This window comes from Arvicola amphibius, chromosome 1 (genome assembly GCF_903992535.2).
Source record: "Arvicola amphibius chromosome 1, mArvAmp1.2, whole genome shotgun sequence".
NCBI lineage: Eukaryota > Metazoa > Chordata > Mammalia > Rodentia > Cricetidae > Arvicola > Arvicola amphibius.
The window spans coordinates 14,560,005-14,579,576 of NC_052047.1; the positions used below are offsets into that span (position 1 = coordinate 14,560,005).

General features: G+C 40.2%; 1 protein-coding gene across 1 annotated transcript in view; it reads right to left on the reverse strand.

Moving 5' to 3' along the window:
• Window positions 1–2,572: 2,572 nt before the first annotated feature.
• The window catches only part of Mthfd2l (methylenetetrahydrofolate dehydrogenase (NADP+ dependent) 2 like), an 84,763-nt gene continuing 67,763 nt past the window's right edge, over window positions 2,573–19,572 (reverse strand). The window contains exon 8 of the mRNA XM_038331291.1: window positions 2,573–3,901. Within this exon, the coding sequence (XP_038187219.1) occupies window positions 3,789–3,901 (113 nt within the window). The 3' untranslated portion in view covers window positions 2,573–3,788. The remainder of the gene's footprint in view (window positions 3,902–19,572) is intronic.

Consider the following 19,572-nt stretch of genomic DNA (forward strand, 5'->3'; position numbering starts at 1 on the left):
GACTTACTGACTAAAGTTCCATCTCTGATGGGCAGGGTGTCACATGGCTTCTCTCTGGCTCTGACTCCTTTCTCCCAGCATTCAGTTTAGCTTTCCTCACCTAGCTAAGTTCTTCCCTGCTATAGGTCCAAAGCAGTTTCTGTATTCATTAATGATAATCACAGCATACAGAGGAGAATCCCACATCACCTTGTCTATTTCCCCTTCCCAGGGGAATGTATATGTTTCCCTTAGGGTTCACCATGTTACTTAGCTTCTTGATGTGTGATTCCCCTCTGTATGCTGTGAATATCATTGGTTAATAAACTACTTTGGGCCTATAGCAGAGCTATAGGGAAACAGAGCTAGGTGGGGAAACTAAACAGAATGCTGGAAGGAAGAAGGTGGATCAGAGAGAAGCCATGTGGCCCCACAGGAGCCAGACAGAACTTTAGCCAGTAAGTCACAGTCGTGGCAATACACAGATTAATAAAAATGGGTTAAATTAATATGTAAGAGTTAGCCAATAAGAAGCTAGAGCTAATGGACCAAGCAGTGATTTAATTAATATAGTTTCTGTGTGATTATTTCAGGGCTAAGCAGCCAGGAACAAACAAGTGGCCCCCTCCTCTAACAAATTCTCTCTGTGTAACAGCTTTTCTAGGGTCATGGACAATAGGCTCATTATCCTTTATAGTTAGTATCCATTTAGAATGAGTACATACCATATTCATCTTTCTAGGCCTGCGTTATCTCACTCAGGATGGCTTTTTCTAGTTCCACCTGTTTGCAGGCAAATTTCAAGATGTCATTGTTTTTTACTGCTGAGTAGTACTCCATTGTGTAAATGTACCAGATTTTCTTTATCCATTCTTTTGTAGAGACACATCTAGGCTATTTCTAGGTTCTGGCTATTGCAAATAATGCTGGACAATTCTTCAAAATATATAAAGAACTCAAAAAATTAGACATCAAATTTCCAAATAATCCAATTTAAAATGGGGTACATATCTAAACAGAGAATTCTAAACAGAAGAATCTCAAATAGCCAAAAGACACTTAGGGAAATGTTTAACATCCTTAGCCATCAGGGAAATGCAAATCAAAATGACTCTGAGATACCATCTTACAGCAGTCATAATGGCTAAGATCAAAAACACCAATGATAGCTAATGCTGGAGAGGATGTGGAGTAAGGGGAACACTCCTCCATTGCTAATGGGAATGCAAACTATGGTGGGAAATCACTATGGTGGTATCTCAGAAAATTGGGAATTAACCTACCTCAGCCATACCACTCTTGGGCATATACCCATGTTCATCAATTCTTTAAGCTTCTCTGAAGACAGTATGTGAAAAATAGTGTTTCTTCACACTTCTCCTCGAGTTTAGACTCCAAATATCCCTGCACAGAGTTATACCATTCAGCTAATTTTGTCTCTCTTTTTTTTGGTTTTTCAAGACAGGGTTTCCCTGTAGTTTCTAGAGCCTGTCCTGGAGCTAGCTCTTGTAGACCAGGCTGGCCTCGAACTCAGAGATCCGCCTGCCTCTGCCTCCCGAGTGCTGGGATTAAAGACGTGCGCCACCACCGCCCGGCTATTTTGTCTCTTATGTATGGAAAAATACTCCTGTCTTCACTATATACTTGGCTTTACTCATCTGAGCCCCCTTGTTGACAAAGACTATATCTCAGGCAACTAAGTTCAGTTGCAGCAGAGAATCTTGCTAACTCAGGTCATGACAACTCCATCCCATACTTTGTATTTAGTGGTGATGCAGTTCCTTTTTCCCATGCATTACATTGATGTCAAAGTCTCTGGCCTGCTGTTACCAAGAAAATTAACAAATCATGTCACAAGAACTTCCCCTTTCTTGATATCTAAATATATCCCTCTTAGTAATTCCTCATGTGTTGGTTTCGCCATCTCGGTGACTCCGTTTATAAATCCCTATGTGGCTTTGCTTTGTGTAGAGACAAAGTCAATTTGTCTCCTTTACTCTGTTGACTCCACTGTACTTGTTTTGATGAAAGTATTCCTTTTCAATTTAAAGAAGCATCAGAAATTTTCTTTTTGGTTAGTCTCTGGGAAGAATGATCCCTAATAAATAATATACCAAAATAATCCTTTTCATCTCACTGGGCAGGGGAACATTCATAACTATAGTACTTGTATTTTTATAGTACCTGTATTTATGCATCTTTGGGCATTTTTTGAAACCCAGGCTCCATTAAAATTTATTTAAAACCATGCTCTTTCTAAAATGTTTGCCTGCAAACTGTATTTAGAGTTTTGTCAGGAATACTTGACCACCTGGTCTGGACTCACTGTAGAACACATTTTACTGTCCTTTCATGTTTGAGAAACTCAATTCATTTTCCCCAGAATATAGTAAATGAACAGCTAACATGGACAGCAAGACCTCTCAGGGGGTAGAGGTACTTGTGCCAAGCCTGATCTCTCTCTCTCTCTCTCTCTCTCTCTCTCTCTCTCTCTCTCTCTCTCTCTCTCTCTCTCTCTCTCATACCCCCAACACATACACCACCACCACCACCAAAAAATGAGAGCTATCTTAATAAAAGAACATAGCTGTAATTCTTCATCAAAATGCTTTTATTGGACAGTTAAAACACTAGTTATAAACAGCTAGTCTATTTTCACACAGAGGATCAAGAGGCACACTGATAAACACATGCATTGAACAAGGACCATTATTAGTACACAAACATATTGGGATCTGGGCATGAAACCTCAGTACCAATTATATGGATCTAGTCATTAATAACCTTTAACAGTCACACATATTTCCCAATTTCAATTGTATTAGAAACACAGCATCTGTTGTTAGAAACTAATTGCTATCCTGGAAAAGAGAAGAAATGTCTGCACAAAGACTAGCATTTAGTTATATCTCAGGATTCAATTTTAGTAAAATGAAAACATATGATTCTATCAGATTTCTATTCCATGAAAAAACATATGACAGTTCTTTAATGGCATAGTCAGTCACGCAGCATCAGCACTGTGTTTGGTTGACACTTTGGGGAAGATCACTCTCATTTAACTATGTGCATTCATTTGCTTTGAGAATTTCTATTATCAGTAGTGAAGAGAAATGAACAGTGTGAAACCCTAACACACACGGTCTTATCCCACACCAGTGAACTCAGTGATGTGGCACCTAACACATATGTCCTTGTACTACACCAAGTCATCAAGTTTTAGTTTTCCAAGTAGCATGGTGACTTTTGCCTAAATAGTTTCATTTTTAACTAAAACGTCAATTTTTCCATAGGATTGCTGTGTGGGATGCTGGGAGATAGCTGAGATGAAGACTTCATTCTCAACATTCTGTCTTCCTCCTAACAGATAAGCTCTTTTTCAACAGACAACCTAGAATAATGAACTATATTTAAAAAAATCACGGTTATAACAAATTACAATTTACATGGCACCCATTTGGCGGATAAAACAGTGTTCAAAAACATACTGTGTGTGATATTTAGGGTATGTCAAAAATATATTTATTTAATATGAATTCTTCATTTGTTTTAACATTATGAACAAATACTCATAAAGAATTGTTACCAAACTTATCGTTGGAATTGTTTGGTTTTTTTTTTCTTAAAACTCAAAATCTATTGGCAAGAAATTCAAAAGGTTGTGTAAATAATTAGTTCCATGATGAGTCCACTGATGAAAAAATAAATACAATGTAGAAATAAATAGCTTTGTAGTAAAATAGAAATAGCTCTGCCTGATGTCAAATAAATAAGCCCCATTGTCCATTTTGATGCTAGATCTGCGCGATCTAGTAAGTGATGCTCTTAGCAGCCAGCAGCGTGTTCCTCAGAAGCATGGCGACAGTCATGGGTCCCACACCTCCTGGCACTGGAGTGATGAAGCTGGCTTTCTCCTTAACAGCTGAGGAGACAGAACATTTCGTTTAAGTGTGTCTAAGAATACCATCTTTTAAGTCTATTTCCTTATTATCAACATGGTTCCATAAACCTCCAATCATTTATAAGATGAAGTAGGCTATATTGAACACACACGCATGAGCGCATGTGCGTGAGCATGCACACGCGCGCACACACACACACACACACACACACACTTTTTTCTTTGATATCTATAGTAGATACAAAAGGACATACTCAATTTCACTTATAAACACTTCAGATTTATATGAACAAAAGCAATAAGCTATGATCAATGTGATTGCCTGACATTCATGCTATAACTTGTAGAAAAAAGTAGGCTTACAGAACGGAAGCTGGGCTAACATTACTCACACAGCTATAGGTAGTCATCTGGAGCCCTAAAGTGGGAACACGTTCATTTGATTTAGCTTGTGTGCCATGTGCCAGGAGCCACAAGGCAGGAAGGTCTTAAGCGTATTTCAAGGTTGTCCCAAGTCTGGACATCAAGGGCTGCTGGGCTTGCTCACAGTTATGGGAGGGGGGAGAGGAGAGAGAGAGTCTCTGAGCACTGCAGGTTAGCATAGCATGGCTGGCCTTGAGAGAGTGAGTCTGTCAGCCTACAGGATGATGTGAGCTGATTTGGGGAGGAGACCCTTAGAGGATCTCTGATCTAACAATTTCACTTAACTAACTCTAAAAGATATGAAATTGGTCATAACTGGAAGATGGGATGCAGGGACTCATCCCTCTCCTCTTTGACAGAGGCACAACTAGGTTTGAAAATTTCTATATTCCCACAATTGCACCCCTTCCCAGTATAGATGTATTATGGAAAAGTCTGGAAAAGTCCCCAGTGGCTGAAGGGAGAGCAATGAATACTAGGATGTTCTGAAGAAAAAGAAACACACTGGAAGCAACTACTACTTTTTTATTCAGAGTGCTCCCAGTATAAGTCCCATGTTACACTTCAAATCACACAGCAGCTTAGCAAGCAGTATGGGTCATTTTCTTCCTCTGATTTCAGGTCCAATAAACCGCTGGTCTACCTGAGTCGCGCAATCTTCCTTTTGCAAATTGTGGTCTTTTAATCACATGCTCAGGATTACATTCATGCTCAAAAAGTAAGAACTGCATTGAGTGATGGGACTGGGAATGGGCTGTTGCATTAAACACCTGTACAACACCTTAGCTCAGAAGCTGCACTTTTTGCCTAGGTTGCTAGTGGAAACCGCACACGCACATCCTGTCCTGCCTGTCCTTCATGTGGATCTTCACCTGCCTTGGGCTGGAACTTCCCTGGATATTAACAAGCCTTTATTAGCATTAGTGGACGTCTGCACATTACTCAGAGGGCAGCAGACGAAGCATTGCTGCGAACACAGTTGCACATCCAAGTACTATTTTCAATTATATTTTATGTATGAAACAAAGTGAATACGCATGGAGGCAAGGTTTGTACACGGTGATGAGACAGAAGAAATAATAAATTTGATTTAAAAGCACCTATTAGGTTTCTCTGTCATTTTTTAATTTTCCTAAGAGAAGAACGAAGTTTATATGTATGTTGTTGGATGGTGTTGTTGTGGTTTATGGTCTATTTACGTAAGGAAGAGGAACACCCATTCCAGGTGAGGAAACCCTAGCAGATGACATCAGTGGGTGAAGGAAAAGTGCTCATCTGGGAAGGACTCACGAGGCTGAGATGGGAGAGTAACTTGCACCCAGAAATTCACAGCAAGTCTGGACAATAAAATAAGACCTTGTTTCTTTAATAATAAATATTTTCTAAATAACAATTTTGTATAACCATCTCAAGGCTATCATAAGTTATATGTTTGTGGAGTACCATAGATGGTTGGAGATGAGATTAATCTTGAGAGAAAATAAAAATTCAGGTCATGTTTGATATTGTGAAATACATCTTCCCTGATTATGTCTAGAAAAGAGTAAGTTAATGAGCACAGAATCACTAGAACTACTCATAGAATGTTTCCCTAAGAGCAGGCTGGCTTTGTACCTGCTTATAAAAAGGATGCTTTCAGTGTGTATGTGTGTGTTTGTGTGTCTGTATATGTTTATCTCTCTGTGTGTATGTCTGTGTGTGTATCTGTCTTTGTCTGTCTGTGTGGCCTATGCATCTGTGTGTGTCTCTGTCTCTGTGTGCATTTCTGTGTGTCTGTATCTCTGTGTGTGTCTGTGTGTATGTATCTGTATGTGTCTGTGCATATCTCTCTCTCTGTGTCTGTGTGTATCTTTGCATGTGTGTGTACATCTGTGTGTATGTCTGTGTGTGTGTGTGTGTGTGTGTGTCTAATGTGTGTTTTGGAGGCTTCTTTATGTTTCATTGCAGAGAACACAGAAATATTATAGAGCAATAATTCCATTCAGAGACTAACTTACTGTGGCTCTACAAGTGGGGTAGTGTGTGTGTGCATGTGTTTAAGAGACATACCGAAAGTCTTCTGACTGAGAATTAGGTATTAGATTGGTCAGTAAGTTCATAATTCACTAAAGGACACAGAGAAAAATCAAGAGTCAAATTCAATTTCATAAAATCATCATAGTTTTAGAGTGATTGAAACTGACAATTAAAGAAAATAAAATACCTGTTAGGTTCTATTATCTGTGTGCAACGTGCCCAGAAATAAATATCTGTTCAGTTCCATTAACTGTGTACAATGTGCCCTGGGGATAAGGCTTAGATAGAAATGACAATAATAGCAAATTCTTGAAAAGAATTTTTTAGGAAAAACAATAATTATAACAAAATTTTATTTGAATGACCTCTTTACAAAGCAGATGTTGTAAAGTAACTTGTACATATTTTCTTGAACTTATGGACCTGGTTATACTGACCACACTCTCTAACATACTTGCTCCCTGTTCCATGTGGTGAACATATTTGTTCTTCCTCCTCAGTCTGGTAAAGATGTCAATAGAGCTGGTTAGCTCCCTGGGTTAACTGTTCACTCATTGCTCCATTAAATTTACAGAATAGTGTTCAAGGTAAAGTCCTGAGAGCATTAGGATATCCTGTTTAAGCAGCTATGGCTGCTCCTCCCCCGCCCTCTAGACTCCAGTGTAAACCCCTTGGTGTCCTAGACTGTACCAGATAAATACCTGTGCTTCCCATGTGAACAAGGTGGTGGAAATTTAAGGCCTGATTGAGGTAGGGAATCATTGTTTTGGAGAGTTATATCATATGGAAGCTTCAGGTTGCTAGGCAATCCCCAATAAGCAGGCAGTTTTGAAACCTCTACAGCATCACAGTTGGTAATATTTCACTGGCTAGATCATGTCTCACTACCACATTTTAACTCTAAATTTTGGGATAAAAATAGTGGCATAATTACTTTGCAAAGGGGATGTGCCAGGACACAGGGAACATGTGACCATGTCTTATAGTCTACAATAGCAATGGTTGATGTCCCATCTACCATTTGAGCCCCACCATCTGTGGCCAGATTTATTCTTTAAAACACATCTGATCAGTTCACACATAGACATTAGCGGCATTGTTAGTAACCTTAGGATGAAGTCAAAAGCATTCATCATGGCAGCTAAGATGTATTGTCCTCTGGTCCTATTTTCATATATGATTATTACTGTTCCTACACATTTTACAAACCAGCCAAGATGGAGTCACAGAAAAATTTCCCTTATGTAAGACATAATTACTAACCCTTAGAACTAACAGTCTTATAGAGACACATATTTTTTAAATGCAATTACTCAAGCGGTAATTGAGCGAAGGCTGTGGTGTATGCTAAGGTGAAATGTTTTAGGGTATTGTGAATGAGTCGGGAGGACCTTCCTAACCTGATGTAGATGTCGCGCAGAGAGCCAGACTTTTCCAGGGAAGAAAGAGAGAGCTCAGGCGGCAATCAAGATGGAAAAAAACAAAACAAAACAAATCTTCTCTTGGGTGGAAAGCGGCTTGAATCTGGGAAAGTCGCAAGAAGATTGGTGTTGCTGATCTATAGGTAAAAGGAATCAACAGAAGAGGCTACGGAAGAGCGGGTGGTTTGGAGAGCACTGGCTTCATAGTAGAACCTAAAATCAACCACTCAAGTATTTCTGAAGGGAAGACTGGAGACAGGCTCGGCTTCATGTTCATTTCCATTATTCTCACTTGACGAGAACTGATTTTCATATTGGAGTAAGAACATCAAGTATGGAGCAAAGGTTACTTCATGCTCAAAAGGAGGCAATGAGAGGCTGATGAAAGACAGAAGGTGTTCGGTCTCTGCATGTGCCTCAAAAACTGCAAAGGTGACATGTGGTCACAGGGTGTGGAAAGATGACTCACAAGGGACACGACTGGCGACCTAAGGAATGTTAAAATGCTCTTTAACAACTTAGTTAGAACAAAAGAAAAAGGATGTGACCATTAACCTTTGGACAGTGCAGCCATGCTTCATGAGAGGGTGTCTCTGGCTTGGGTTTTCTAGGTCATTACTTCCTCTGGGAATTTTATGGTCCGGGTTCCCAGGACTGGCACCTAAGAACTGAAATTATCGTTGAAAATCCGTCATCTGGACATGTTCCAGGTCCTTGGCAGGGAGTGACTCTTACTTCAGTGCCACTGTGTGTTCCTCCATGGTCCTTCTGGTCCTTCAGTAAGAGAACGGATGTATCGAAGCAGAACTGACTCTGCTGATGATTTATGAAACTAAGTCCTGGAAGAAAGCATGTATCTGTACTCTACAAACCTGTGTTTGGGTGGAGCAACAGAAAATGTTGCCGCCAGTTTCTCTTGTGTTGTTTTTCTTTCTAGCTCGATTGTTATTTTAAAGAAGCACTCTGTGGCCAACTTTAGATTTCTAACAGTGCAACTGCAAACTTTTAGGAGGTTAACTTTCAAAGCAGCAACACGAAAGCCTCCCTTTCCTCTTGTGAAGTTCGGCTTCCTAGTATGCATACGTAATTGTCTAAATTAAATGCTTGGAAAAGTTTCCCATGCTTCTAAATGCAAACAACTTAGGCCTGGCCTCTCAGACATACCCACTCTAATGAAGGGGAGACAAGCTTCAGGAAAACGAAGGGCAGGAGTAACAACCAGAAAAACCTGAATGGCATAGGGCTGGAGAAACAGGATGACTCAGGAGGTAACACAAAACCACTCCACTTTCTCATTCAGCTGTTATAAAATGATGCTGAAATGTGTGCTGAGCGAGAGAGGAAGGGAGGGCTCTTTAGCACATGGCCCACCACTGACCTTTTGTACGGCAATAGGATCAGGTATAATGGAGGTAATGTACTAAGCTTATCTGGGTCGCTGATTCTTTTTTTAAAATTGTATTGATCAATTGATTGATTAACTTACTGTCTGTGTGCGCGCGCGTACGTGCGTGCGTGCGTGCGTGCGTGCGTGTGTGTGTGTGTGTGTGTGTGTGTGTGTTTGTGTGCATGTGCACGCGTGCACTTACTTGGGATTGCATGTGTGGGTAAGTAAGTCAAAGGGAAACTTGCAGGAGTCCATTCTCCTTTCACCATGAGGGTTCCAGGGATCAGGCTTAAGAGGTTTCAGGCTTGGTAGCAAGCGCATTTACCTGATGAGTCATCCTGCCTGCCCGTTTCCCTGATTCTAAAGGTTCCCACAGTTTTCTGCATAGACTTCAAGAAAACAGTCCTTGTCAGGTTATCCTGAGAGAAGGGGCGGCACAGAGGGTTCTTTGCCTAGAATGGGGCAGAGAAGTATGGAACTCTGGCCTGTGCTTCCATCCAGACTGGCTTCACTAGGTTAGTGAACTGGACGTACATGAACTTGCTTCACCCATTTACTCTTCAATGTATGTTTGTGAGGCAGCTACTCATTAATCTTCCCTCTCTCTCTATCTCTCTCCCTCCCTTCCCTTTCTCTTCCCTTCCCTCTTTATATTAAATCAAATCTTTATGTATCTGGCTAGCCATTTCATAGATGTGAGTGTCCAAAACAATGCCAGTCATACTTCACAGAAAACATTGAATGGAGCCATATATCAACCCAGTTGCTTGGATAAATCAAAAGCTACTGTCTGTGAAGTTGCTCATCACCAGCAAGGCCTCTTCACGGGCCATTGATGCTGTCAACCATCATCACACTTTTCTTCTGGTTTGCCAGAGTTTAAACACCTCTATGATGTTTCTGTTGATAGCTTGGACTTGACCATTACCATCTCCCTTTCACGGTGTCCTTGTGACACTCTGTGACATGATTTCTTGTGCCATCTTCCACAGTCCTCTCTCTCCCCTCCTCTAAATCCCTTTTCCTCCAGGCACTGAGCACCGCCATCAGTGGTGAACTGAGAAACTATGCAGAGTGCTGAAGAGTCTTCCATATCTCTTGGTGGGTCCTTGATCTCAGTAGCTTACCATAATTGACCTAAACTAGGTGCTAAATGCCTTCTTCATAGGTAATTGTGTCTCAGGATGCTGAGAAAGAACTACAGAAACAATCTTATTGTCGTTCAAGAAAGCCTTACAAAGACATCAGAAATTCCCATTGTTCCTAGGATGTGTTTTTGTACTCTTTCCTATAAAAACAAGGTCGTTTCATGTCAAAGACACCCTACTAACTAGAATGTGTTTAGAGATTCACTTCATTTCAGAAACCCAAACTTCATAGTGACCACCTTGTGTTCACTGTGAGCATTGTGGAGACAGCTGACACACAGATGGCAGCGATCTCATGGTGACCTCCATGGTTCTACATGTTCTTAGAGATGACCTCTGTGGCCCTAAAGCACAGTCTGTCCAGAGAACTGTTTTTGCAACCTCTACCAACTTTTCACCTTACCGAGACAGGTAATCTTTGGGTTAAAGCATCAGGTCTTCCCTCCTAAAGTTAGACTGTGGGGTGATCTTATAATCATGTACTCTAAAACTCTGGTATTTTACATTAGACTGACCAATCATATCATCAGCTTAAAGGAACAACACTGACAGCTGAGTTGGAAACAGGATGTAGTTCAAGAGCAATCTACTTAGAAACTACCTTAGAAACTACCTTAGAATCTACCTTAGAATCTACCGTAGAAACTGGAAACGTTCTCTCACCTCCCCATGTGATGGAAGGCTCTCTTAGGACTGAGAGGCACGAAGAGAATCTATTTGAAGTAAATTTTGGCATAATCAAAAAGTATAAATAGACTTACTATTGTTTGCATGGCTATATGCCCCATATTCACACTGTGAGTGGAACGGCACACACTCACACACTACGTGCTGAGGAATTCAGTGAATGGACTAATCTTTGGGCATGTCATGTGTGTATCATTCCTGTGGGACCCCCTTGTCCCAGGCTCCATCTTTATTAGACAGTTCAAAAGTCCTGCTACCTGCTCTTGAACCTGCAGCAAACAGGGCTCTGTCAGCTCCTCCACCAAGGCTGCCTGCCTAGTCCATTTATATCCTAAACATAAAAGTTTCAAAGCTAGGAGTCAATTTCTTATCAGCTCTCAATTGATTAATAAAATACCAATAGATGCTCCTAATAGGCTCACGGGCTCTGCCACCGTGCTGTAAGTAAGTAATCAAATAGACATACCAACAAACAAAAGTTCCTGATCTTAAAACACACTCATGGGCTTCTTCCTCTAATACGTCAAAGCCTAAGAAGAACTTTATGGACTATACTAACCTTCTATAACAAGCTGTAAAGGGATAGATAATAATGAGACATTCATTCATTGACTTAGGAAAATACAAATTCTGACTAGGCCTCTAAGTGTTTTGAATGTAGAAATCAGGCCTTGCCTTTTTCTAAAGTTAATGGGATTCCTCCTGAGGTAGGCAAAACTCACAAACAGGTGCCAGGGAGAAAACAAATTCAAAAGTACCATGTTGTTACTGGTTTTAAAATTGATTTTTACTATTCCTTTATGCTCCTATAATTAAAAAACCAAAAACTTGTCTTTTTGATGACAACTCTTAATAAGAAGAAAAAGTAAATAAAAATTTTAAATTATATAAAAATAAATTATTTTAACAATGAAAGATTTTATATATATATATAGTGTATATTTATATATGTTAAAATGCTTGGGTATTTTCAGATGGAGAAAAAAGGATAAAGATTTATACAATGGTTGGATGTTTCCAGATTTACAAAGAGAGGGGAAAAGTCAGGTGATGGTTGTAAGCACCTTTAGTCCCAACACTCTGGAGGTAGAGGCAGGGAGATCTCTGAGTTCAAGGCCAACCTGATCTACAGATCTACAGAGTGAGTTCCAGGACAGCCAAGGCTACATACAGAAAAAAAAAGAAAAAAAGAAAAAAGAAAAATAATATAAAGTTATAGTGAAGGTTAAGATACCTAGATGCTTCAAAAATGAAAAATAAAATTAAAAAAATTATTATACAGCTTGAAGTGTCTGCATAAGATCTCTAATGGATGTATGAGACAAGCCTTAAAGATGATACGCACACAAGGTTAAAACTTCAAAATCCAACACACTGAGAAATAACAGGTCTATGTGCTGCCATTAAAGCCTTAGGAAAGCAAGTAAAGCCCTCAGAGACATAGGCTCACAGCACAAAGCCTCCTTTGTCATTAAAATTGGCTCACATGTATCCTGATGAGTTTTCAGGCTTTATTTTTGCTACGATTCCAGCATGTGTGTCTTCGAGAGCTTTATACGACACTTATTAACAACGCCTGGATAATGAAGATTTCACACAGATTAAGTCGGACAATGGTCCTGCTTTTGGAGCTAAACTTTTATCTGTTTCTGTCAACTTTGGAAATTTGATGCCTTTCGTAGCATTTCCTATAATCCCCAAAGACAAGTAATAACTGAATGAGTTCGTTTATTACTAAAAAATCAAATACATAAACAGCAAATGGGGATTAAGGGGGTTAAACGCTTAAAAGCAACTTGGCAAAGCAATGCATACACATTCTTTTGACATTTTAAATTATTTCTTGAATTTTCTCCCCTGACACCTATTTAAAAACTCATGGGGGAAAAAAAGAAGTTTTATCCAAACTCAAGTCTTTATGCAAACTTTCTCGTAGACCCAGCCCCTGTTCTCTTCATAACTTGGAGCTGGGCTCCACATCTGTGTGGAGAGTTATAGATTCAAATAGAATCTATTTGAAATTAATTTGGACATATCCAAAAAGTATAAATTTCAGAGGTTTATTAATTGTTTGCATGTCTATATGCACCATACTTGTAACACAAGTAGCCTGCCTCAACTCCAACAATACGTGCTGAATAATTCCGTGAATGGACTAATCCCTGGACATACCATGCAGGTGCAATTCCTGTGAGGCCTCCTTGTCTGGGCCCCTATCTTCATCAGACCATTCAAAAGTCCTGCCACTTGCTGCTACAGCAGCAAACAGGGCTCTGTCAGCTCCTTCACCGAGGCTGCCTACCTAGTCCATCCATATCCTAGACATAAAAGCTTCAAAGCTAGGAGTCAATTTCCTCCCAGCTCTCAATTGACAAATAAAAAACCAACAGAGTCTCCTACAAAGCTCACAGGCTCTGCCACAGGGCTTTCTCCTACAGATTCTTCTGGATCCACAAGGAAAAGCTGCACCATTAATTGTCACCAGAAGACAACTTCCTGGTAACCAAAGAGAGAATTTCAACCACGTATAAACCTCATGCAACTTCTTATTCTTACCACATCGATCAAACCGTTTTTTTCTTACACTGACACCCTGTACCATACTTTGCATACATCTTGTCAAATTACTTAAAGTAGTAGTAATATCTTCAACTCTACTTTTATGATATTAAAACCCTCCTTCATATGCATTCCTATAAAAATAAAAGAAAAATGGTCTTTAGAAAAATATAAATGCTATTTTGGGAAAATTATTGATAGCAATAAATGCCAGAAGTTTCATAGGGTTGATAATTGTTGGCATCTAAATGCTTAATGGATTCATAGCAGCCACTCTGGTGGGAGTGTTGACACCCCAGCAGGGAATACAAACAGCTGAGTTTACCAATGAGTTAGCTAAAAATGTTTCAAGGATAGAAAGAACCCAAGGAAAACACAGACATAGATTTTTTTAAAGAAAGGCTGGATGCTTTTAATGATAACATTGATTAGATTGGGCATTAAAGGCAAGGTATTAAAATTGATTAACATTATAACTAACTTGTATTTATATCTCTGCTTTACCTTAAAGTGGTAATATAAATATCTATGGAAATTGGTTAAGAATCATCTTGATGGAATATGGTCTCAACACAACTGTACTACTGACTTTGGATAGTTACATTAAGAAACATATCATCATAATATTCTAATTCTAACTTATTTATCAGTACTCACTGGCCAACAGTCTGCAGATAAATTGTGAAGTACGTTATGTCTCAATCCTTTAATATTTTACACAAACAGGCTACCAAAACCCTGATAAATTTAATATTAGGCTCTACATTCAAACAATCCAGAGACGACTGACAGCCCAAGAAAAAGATGATTATGTCACAATGGTGCTATAAAATGAAAAGTGGAGAAGTGTTGGGGTACAGAGAGTCCACAATTTCTTACTCAAACACAACTCTTGGCCCAGATGAGGTAGTGAGATTTCAGAAAACTCCAGGCATGAGATAAAGCCTAGGAGGAAAGTCTCCAGGGTGAAACAAGGCCACAAGCACAAAATAGTACAGAAAAACTCAGATAAGGGGTCAGAGACAGTTTGTCAGGCTCTGCCTACAATGCTATCCCTAGTAGCTACCTAAACAACATATAAACAGCAAGGGGGAAAAATAAATACAGTTCTTGAAGTGGACCTAGAGTCTTTCTACCTCTGTCCTTCTTTTCAGGTCTACGCATCAGAGGCCTAAGAGTGCATTGTTTGAGGCTTAAGAGCATGAACAAGAAGGCTAAAACTTAGTGTGGGGTAGAAATACAGAATATACAGGACAAGAAGCTCACACTAGAAATGAGGAGTTTAGTTGAGACCAACTAAATAAAAATGCATGGTAGTATAAAAAAATTGGCAGCTAAGCATGCTATGGAAGGCTGAAGAAGACGGAAATAGTCATGAATGCATTCATGTTGGTTTCTTGACAGTTGGATAAATAACAGACGAAACAAAAGAGACACAGGACAGAAAGTCAGTGACGAACGAGGTGGTAACTGAAGTTCGGAGTTACAGACTTCTGGATCATCAGCGCCGTGGGTAGGGGAAGTGAGTCATGTGCACGCGTACACTGCCTGCTGCCAGCAGTGTGTCAGCAATTCACATACATGCATTAGCGCATGTAAGGTGATTATTCCATTAAACTTTGTGATCACTTTCTAAGATAGATATTATTTTCTCAGGTTTTCATTGATAAAAATCAAGTCTCAGAGAGGTGAAGTGATTTACCTGAGATCGTAATTGTTTTAAACAAGAGAGCCAGGATCCAAACCCAAGTCAGTCTGACTCCAGACTGCAGTCATTTATGAAAAGTTAATGACATAAGAGAATATGCTGGGAAAACTCTGAGGTTTCGGGTGTAGAATATTCTAAAAGGAGAGAAAACGGATGAAGGCTTTGGTCCCGCCTCCACTAGTTTTCTTAGAGGAGCAATAAGTGGCTTCACTGCCCTGTGTTCTCTTAGATTTAAATTTTGAAGGACAGATTTCACCAGATGGGGTTCTAGTTCTAAGAGTTATCCCCCTTTGGGGAGCCATTTCCTGTTCAGTGCATATTCCTTTGAAAACTTCAAATGTAGACTCCAGCATCTGGGGCAAATTTACAAGATTTTACATCATACTTTCATTCTTGAATAAACTGTTTTGTATCATAGATCCGTTCTTAAATAAACTGTATTGGGCATAGCACTGACTATTAATCCTCTAATTTTTCATCTTTCCTGCCTCTACTGTTGCTTCCATTTGGATAATTCCCCCTTCTTCACTTACCTACTCTCCACAGAGCTGTACACCCTGGGTCAGCCCCCTCCTTCCCTGCTAACACTCCACAGCAGCTACACATCAAATACTCTAATCTGGTGAAAATTGTTTCACAAGAATTTATGGAGCTGGAATCTACACTCACGCTCATCCCAAGATCCTTGAAGTCATACATTATTGTTTTTTCACACCTAATCATGTGACCAGTCATCTCAGTTCTCCCTTTATATCTACCATCTAACCACCTCATAATACTTACGCCCATTACTTCCCTTGTCCACACCCCATCATTTCTTACTTGGGTAATTATGATAGCCTCTTAACAAGCATGTCTTACCAAGGGTCTGTACTTTCCACATCCTGACAACAATCCTGTCGAAAACAAGTCAAAAAGAGTAAGATACAGATTGCTTTCTGTGGTCTTCAAGGCTTAATGTGAGATACCAGCCCCACGGCCATTTCTTTTGAGGTTTCCCATAACATTGTTCCCTTTATCTACTATGTCTAGTTACAGAGTGGGACCAGATGGCTCACACATCTATAACTCCAGTACTACAGAAGGCAAGGCAGAGGAGTCATATGAGTTCACGGCCAACATTGGGAAAATAGCACGTTCAAAGCCAGCCTGAACACAGAAAGACTCTGTCTCAAAGATTATAAAACAAAACAAAAACAAAACAAACATGATCTCAAGATCTTCACAATGACCGTTCTGGTTGCCTGGAATGATTCTCCTGTCCACATGGTGTTTCCCCCAATTTGCAGGTTCGCAGTGAATTTGTTCTGAGTACCTCTACCCATCCATTTCCAGGTCACTTCCGTTGTTTCATTTTAAAGGTTGTTTTTTATTTCATGTTGTTAATGCATAAGCCAAAGCTTTCATCCTAAAGGAAACAGAGATGGTTTGTACTGGAGTCATTGTGAGTGACCGTGGCCTGGAAATACAGATTTAGATAACCTTAAATTCTATGCTCCAATGTGGAAGCAGTTTCGTGGAGTGTTGTAGTTTCACGTAAAAAGAAAGTCACGAATCAAGGTGAGTTTAAAATACACCAGTGGGTGTAGATGGAGCAGCAGGGCTGCGTCCTGCCACCCAGCTAACTTTACACCCGAAATAATTACACGAAAACTGTATTCTTTTAAACACTGCCTGGCCCATTAGTTTTAGCCTCTTATTGGCTAATTCTCACATCTTGCTTTAACCCATATTTAGTAATCTGTGTAGCACCACAAGGGGAGATCTTAACCTGTGGCTGTCTCGGAGAGGAGAAGCATGGTGACTGCCTGAGGCTCCTGCCTGACTCTGCTTTCTTTCTCCCACAATTCTGTTCTGTCTATTCTGCCTACCTAATTTTCTGTCCTATTAAAGGGCCAAGGCAGTTTCTTTATTAACCAATGAAAGTAACACATAGAGAGATGACCTTCCTCCATCAAGTGGGTCCATCAGAGAGGCAGGTGAAGCAAGACGGGGAAGCTTTCCTATGGGCCCGAGATGCTACCTGAGCTTTGGGGTTGGTGGAGGCTAGTGAGCTAAGTTAATAGGTCTTAAAAGGCTTTTATCTATTAGCCATGAGATGTTGGTTCCAACACAGAAGTGGGCAAGGAATGGCTGTTTCAGAAGGCTTGAAGTGGCTTAAGATGAGGTAATTAACCTCTGGACTTGCAACATTCCAATCTCTCCTCAGTATTGAAATTCTAATCTGTTAATCAGTCTCCGTAGACACAGTTTCTTTTTATGAGTTTGTGTTGACAACATATATGGGTGTTTGCCTTTGAGTTATATGCACACACCATGTGTACAGTACCCTCAGAGACCAGAAAAGGGGTTTGGATTCCCTAAAGCTGGAATTGCAGATGGTTGTAAGGTGCCAGGGAGATGCTGGGAATTAGATCCACTGGAAGAGCAGCCAATGCTCTTAACTGCTAAGACATCTCTCCAAGCTGGCGTATTTTGTAGCATTAATTGCTATTTCATATACTATAAAAATGCATTTGTTTGATTATTACCCTGGATAAAATTTTGTTTATTTAGTCCACAATTATCTCCCATGGGATGGATTTACAGCAAATGCTCAAAAAAATATTTGAAAACTGAATGTATCTAACCTGAAGGCTGCCAAGTAAGAGTTGGATATTCATGCTCTTAGATATAAGGTAGATTTCTATCGCCTCAAATAGGGCCAATTTTGGATTCCACATCCTTTCTGCTCCGGCATATACCTATGCCCAGGTTCACAGGACAAGGTGGAAATGACAAGGGAATCCAGGTTCCTGTTCTCAGGAGTGAAGGGGCTTTGCCGCGTGCTCTCCTAACAAGGGGAGAGCACACGAAGGAGGAGACAAAGACATCGTGTATTCAAAGGTGTGATGTGCAAAACTGTGCTCTCCCCAATCTGTATACTCGGATGCTAACATCCCAGCACCTGAGAATGTGACTGTCTCCTGAGACAAGGTCTTTGAAGAGCATATATGATATATGAGATCATTATAGTAAGGCCTAATAGAATAGGGCTGATGTCATACGCTAATGAAGAAAAGATGGGTATCTACATTCAAAGAAGACAGGATAGAGCAGGAACTCACAAGACACCTCCATCTGGACATTGGGCTTCTAGAAGTGCGTGGAATCCATGACGGCTGTGTCAGGCAACTTATCTGTTGCAGCTTGCTTTGGCACTCTGGTGAAGTGCGGCAGACACTCCATGATGCACAAAGGCAGCATTTGTGGCCGAAGAACTGCTTCATGTCCTTGGCCGCCTGCTTAACTACAGACTTCAGTTGGAGGGGGCTGCGACTTGAGGTAACATATTGCAACATACCTTCATTTTAAGAGTTCATCCTTGTACTCAAGCATAATCCTTACAAGAAATAAAGGGAGCCACCAAATTGTTGGAGATAGCAAAGCAAATCATTACATGTTCTTTGAATGCATCTGTGCACTTGAGCCTTCTTATGGAAAAGACTGTTTACAGTTTACATGTGTAAGTCATTTTCCCCAAACTATGATATAAGCAGACAAAAAACATCTAGAAGGAGTCATGTGTGGATATGACTAAGATACACCACAGATATGAAACAAAAGTTTCAAAGAACAAATCAAAACTAAATTTTAAAAATACTAATGGTGAAGCCGGGCGGTGGTGGCACACGCCTTTAATCCCAGCAATCGGGAGGCAGAGGCAGGCGGATCTCTGAGTTCGAGGCCAGCCTGGTCTACAAGAGCTAGTTCCAGGACAGGCTCTAGAAACTACAGGGAAACCCTGTCTCGAAAAACCAAAAAAAAAAAAAAAAAAAAAAAAAAAAAAAAAAAAAAAAAAAAAAAATACTAATGGTGTTTAATGGGTAGACTTTCATTAAAATGTGGCTTCTTGACTCTGCACACTTAAGTTTATTGCACTGGCAGTTTCCCAGCTGTCACTGTCATTTCTACTTGCTGTCCTGTAACCTTGAGACCACACGTGAAGAAAACCCGTCTTTAGACATTGAACCCACCGCTTTTGTTCATGAGGAAAACACTATTCCTGCTCCATCTCTCCCCCTCCTCCTTCCCAGTCCTTCCCTACATTGTTTCATGTAACTAATCCTTTAGGGAGGCAAAGTCGGGATTGGCAGAGAGGGAGGAGGGAGGAGCAGGCATTAAGGAGCAAACATTCCTGTTCTTCCCATCCCATTGCAACCCCTGTGGAATAATGCATTATAAAACTGCAACAAAGTCATTAATGCTTCATACGTTTGCAGAAACATCTGTGTTGGGCATGAGGCATAGATGAGGCCTGAGAGGGAACCAACAAGAGCAGGGCTAACTGAATTGCAGCATGG